This window comes from Cimex lectularius, unplaced genomic scaffold (genome assembly GCF_000648675.2).
Source record: "Cimex lectularius strain Harlan isolate CLEC.00 unplaced genomic scaffold, Clec_2.1 scaffold84, whole genome shotgun sequence".
Lineage (NCBI taxonomy): Eukaryota > Metazoa > Arthropoda > Insecta > Hemiptera > Cimicidae > Cimex > Cimex lectularius.
In genome coordinates, this window is record NW_019392631.1 from 732,454 (window position 1) to 737,414 (window position 4,961).

The following is a 4,961-nucleotide window of genomic DNA, read 5'->3' on the forward strand; positions in this document are numbered from 1 at the left end:
TATTAGTTTATTCCACTGAATGAGGTTTGTAATTGATTAAAGCCGTTATATTTAGTGGTCTATTGACCCAATTACATCTTTCAATTAATTAATTTTTATGTAAGGTTTTGGTTGAAATAAAAAAGGTAGTGCTACGAGAGGGATTCGAACCCACGACTTTCGGCTAAATACGCCCTGCTCTACCACTTGAGCTATCGTGACTTCGATTCACTCGTAATTTATGTATATGTTTGGTGTGGTCTGTGGGCTTATAGCAGGTAATTTGGTCGTTGACAATCATTTTGGTCTGTCTTTCCTCGCTGGTTTGGATTTCAGGCGCGTTTCACCATCTTCATTGGGCAACGAGACATTATAAAATGGAGCCAATAATAAAGACAAAAAAAAAAACCTTTTCGAAATGACCTCCATACCAAAATGCAATGCCATATAGCGTACAGATTTCCAGGCTTTGTTTAAATTGATAATGACCAATGCCTAATATGAAATTGAAAAAAAATGGGCACAAAATCCGTCGATAGGGCATGGTTTTAGTGCAACGTTATGAACACTCAGGAAAACGAAAAAAAAATTAAAATGTATAAGTTTGATGGAAAAATAAACCTTGATTTACATGTACATATGGCTTTTTAGTCAGTTGATATTTCAGTAGATTATTGTGGTAAAATTTTGTTTGGACAACTTTTATATATGTCGTTATAAATTTAATTTCACTTTTGTAATTGGGGTTTCCCGTCAAAAGTTACTTTTAGTGCGATTGAATTGTATGTAATATCCGACAAATTCAGCTTTTAGAAGATCAAACGTTAGAGACAAAATAGAGAATATTGGCACCGGCTTCAATCCTTTACAACGGTGGATAGTTAGATTGTTCTGATCTCGGTGTAAACAGTGTTTTACCTCGTACAAATCAGGAAGGATGGAATATAAAGGTAGACCTGAATTTAACGAATCCTGGGGCAACATGACACGGAAAATCCACCTACAGAATCTGGCTAAGCCGAGCTCACGACGGCTTAGGCCTTTCCCGGATCCCTTGTACTACGTAAGAATATTTCAGTACGTCCGCTTTCTGGGGCTGATGCAAATATCTTCTTCTAGCAACCCGTGCCGCCGGTTATCACAAAGGAATCCATGGTCTATAAACCGACTAAAAGGATAGAAATGCTAAGCACGCCGGTCGAATCAAAGAAGGTCAACAAATATGAACCTGAGTAAGTTAATAATCGTTTTGTTAAAGAACTTTCGATAAGTAACGTTTTTGATTAAACAATTACCGCAATATAAAAACCTGCAAATGTTTGAACTTTCTTGTGTCTCGTAGGCCTGAAGAGCCGATAGTAGAACCTGCAGCTTTGCTTTTCACCCCGACGGAAAGGCTGGCCGCCCTAGCTAAACCGAAGCAAATGTAACACTCCAAATGTATAAAGGATAATTAGCAATAAGCTCAATGCAAAAATTTCAGCCCGAAAGAAAAGAGGAAGAAGAAAAGGAAAGACCAGATAAAAAAGGAGAAGGAGAGGCTTAAGAGTTCTTTGATGCACAGAGGAGAATGGCTTTCGAAAAACGCCGCACCCCGAAAGTACCCTCGTGAGGTTCACAAGCATCCTACCCGTCCACGCTACGTATTCATCGGAACTAGAAAAATTAAAATCTCGGAAAAAAAGACGATACCGGTATGTTTAAAGGAAAGTCGTCGTAATTACATATACAGACGTAGAATAGAGTTATTTTAACCCACCCTACTGTCGCTTGATGAACGAGCTTAAAGCATAAGCTTACAGGTAGTACTTTTCTTTAAAATCACCGCGAGAAAAACAACTTTTAAAGTTATATGTATGTTTATTACTATTCGGAGATCGTGAGATGCGGTCTAGCGTGATGTAGGTTTTAAAAAAACATTTTCTTTATCGAGCCAACGTTTCGATCTTTATTGAGATCATCTTCAGGGTTCAAAGTGTTTATTTTCCGTGTAGATGTGGCATTCTTGTGAGTCGTGACGATTTCTGAATAGTTTTGGTTATACATTTTGATCGAGAAAAATTTGTTTCAGCATACATAAAATTCATACATAGTGTCACAGAAATTAATTACAGCTTAACTAATTTCATCACATCCATTTATATTTAGTGGTCGATTGGCCAAATTACTTCTTTTAAAGCAAAATTAAATATTTTAATTACACTCATGGATAAATCGTTGAATCTAGTTTGTTTTTGACTCGTCAACATTCACAGAAATATACCGTGAGACATCCGCATCATTCGGTGAAAGTGAGCAAAGAAGAAATAATGAGGCACATGGCTATTCTCGCGATTCCGTCTAGGCGGAGGGAAAAATATGTAGACATTATCGCAAAGCAGGCCGTAAGTACTTGCCTTTTGCTTGTTTATTTGACATAGACTTACGGAAGTGTTGTAGCAAGAAGAACCGAAAGTGATTCCGAAAGCGTCCGGGAGGATAATCGAACTGGCACAACCGAGGCAGCTTGCGCCTGATGCTCTTCTCGATCTCAAGTACAAGCCTTACAAGGTCTCTAAGGGGGCGTTGAAATACCAAGGTAGATCAAAGGCCTATTTTCTTTTTATTCAGTCGCTGAACTATTTTCTTGTCACAGCTACTGAAAGGATAAACGTTTTGGCAACTCCGATAACAAAGACGAAGAAGATCGATACAGACGTGAAAGAGGATCCGTTTGGTGTGTCTAAGGCAGCTCTGAAGGCAGTCTGCTCGAAAAGAATTCAAGAGCTCGCCAAACCGGTTATCAAGGAATAGCTCATTGTGAATTTGTATTATTTGACGATTCTTGCTAACTGATAATAAATATCTAAATTCACAAAAGGCCCATGATTTAACATTATTTAATAACATTAAAATACACTGCTCCACAAAAAGTGGCCCATATTGAAATTTGGATTTATTTTTTAAATTGACAATGCTTTGCCCATATTTTTTGTTTTACTACTTTAAAAAAAAGTTTACGGTTACAACTCTACATGTATTATAATATTTATAATTATATCGTATATATATCGTATATATACAACGAGCAGATTGGATTTCTATTTGTGATTATGACATTACGGACGTTATAGAGAAAGCTACCAATTGGCAGCAGTTCTGGATTAATAATATGTTCTTAACCATTCAAGAGGTCTCTTACCCATATTCTTTTGGTTCAGTTTTAATTGTGGGGAATGGAGAAATCAGGGGCGTCGGTGGCTGCAACGGTTTGGGCGTTGACACGACGCTCGTCAGTGTAAGTTATAGGTCCCGGGTTCGAATCCAGCGGCCCTGCAATGGACATACTCACAAATGGGCTTTTTTTCAAAAACACAGGCACCCTGAGGGTTTATATTATGACCTCTGCTGTTGCGAACACTCCAAAAAAGAAAAAAAAATGATTGTCGGTTGAGTAGGTAATAAAGAATTTTAAAACGTTTGTTAAGTGTGTTTTTTAATCAAGCGTGTGGATTCCATATTTTCAAAAGATGCTCCATTTTTCAATTGTTGATATGTGGGTTTGTAATATAAATGAAGCTTGTCTTTAGAAGAGGGATGACTTGTTAATATGGCGGTGTCATCTGCGTTGTCACCCTCACAATTTGGGAATGACACTTTCGTAGATATTCCGAAAAGTGAATGGGGCACATATGTGAATGCTGGGTGGGGATAGGTCGGAGGAGGGGAGATATTCAATTTGGACTGGAAAAAATAGATTAGGTGTGTTCCAGATTCGAAACCTATTGCTTGAGCTAGTGCCAATCTTTAGAATTAAATTGCATAATAATTTAGGTCTCACGAGCGATTATGTTGTGTGGTTGTATGGCTACAAGTACAAAGAGTAGAATAATTAAAAGATTTTATTCATCCTATGTTACAATTTTGGGTTTGCCTTACATATACGTTATTACGTTGTTAATTTGGTTTCAACATGTGTGCTTTTATTTGTTTTATTTTACCGTTCCTCTTATCCTTTCCTTTTAATTTATTGGTCCACTTTCTTTTATTTATTCATTTCCTATCCCCGAGTTTTGAAAGTGTCGTACCTTCATTGTTGTGGCGTTGAAAGAGCATCACAGCGTATATGGCGGTAAGTGCATTCTCATTTGTGCGCATGTCATAAGTAAAAATTGTGTACAACAGCGGAGCGAGTATTGACCCTTGTGGTATACCTGCAAGCACGTCTTTCATCTCAGAAGTCTCCCATCCTTGGTTTACTGCGAAAATCCCACCTGAAGGTATTATTGTATAATCAGAAAATAGGCCTGGGTTAAAAATAATTTGAATTTGTATAATGATCCCTCATGCCATACTTTAAAAATGGTTTAATAATTAAAATTAGAAGGCAAGTATTTGTTTGTGAGACAGCACCGTTTAATTCTTAATTTGAGGTAAAATCTCCAAATTGTAAATCATCAACAAGGGCATATAATCCTTTAAAAATGCCTTTGTTCATTATTATGTTGGTGGTACAATGCCCCTAATCAGCGAGCAAGTTGCCTGTACCATTTCTCTCTTTGAGGATGGAAGAAATAAGCGTCACGCTGCAAAGTTTTAAATTCCCTAAAACAATGGTTGTCGGGCATTCAGTGATACTAGGAGATTGCATGGTGTACTCGGAGACCAGGATTGGGACCCCCAAGAACCCGAAGGTCGTGGGTTCGAATCCCGGCCGTGACACTAAGTTTTTTATTTAAACCAATACCTTTCATACAAAGAATAATTAATTGAAAGAAGTAATTTGGCCAATCGGCCACTAAATATAAATGGATGTAATGAAATTAGTTAAGCTGTTATTAATTTCTGTGACACTATGTATGAATTTTATGTATGCTGAAACAAATTTTACTCGATCAAAATGTATAACCAAAACTATTCAGAAATCGTGAGATGCGGTCTGGTGTGATGTAGGATTCAGAAAAACATTTTCTTTATCGTGCCAACGTTTCGATCTTTATTGA

At 37.2% G+C, this 4,961-nt stretch overlaps 1 protein-coding gene across 1 annotated transcript; it reads left to right on the forward strand.

Moving 5' to 3' along the window:
- The first annotated feature begins 626 nt into the window (after window positions 1–626).
- LOC106662920 (testicular haploid expressed gene protein-like) lies at window positions 627–2,842 on the forward strand. The gene is made up of 7 exons (XM_014387368.1): window positions 627–1,042; window positions 1,099–1,211; window positions 1,322–1,405; window positions 1,463–1,673; window positions 2,235–2,363; window positions 2,419–2,557; window positions 2,615–2,842. The coding sequence occupies exons 1-7, from the start codon at window positions 917–919 to the stop codon at window positions 2,770–2,772; spliced, it is 960 nt and encodes a 319-aa protein (XP_014242854.1). The 5' UTR covers window positions 627–916; the 3' UTR covers window positions 2,773–2,842.
- The last annotated feature ends 2,119 nt before the right edge of the window (window positions 2,843–4,961 follow it).

Bases quoted from the DNA above. Each gene is read 5' to 3' on its own strand.
- LOC106662920 (XM_014387368.1), top strand. From the start codon at position 917: ATGGAATATAAAGGTAGACCTGAATTTAACGAATCCTGGGGCAACATG. The intron at 1,212-1,321 runs GTAAGTTAATAA...TGTGTCTCGTAG, and splicing joins GTCAACAAATATGAACCTGA to GCCTGAAGAGCCGATAGTAG. The intron at 1,406-1,462 runs GTAACACTCCAA...CAAAAATTTCAG, and splicing joins CTAGCTAAACCGAAGCAAAT to CCCGAAAGAAAAGAGGAAGA.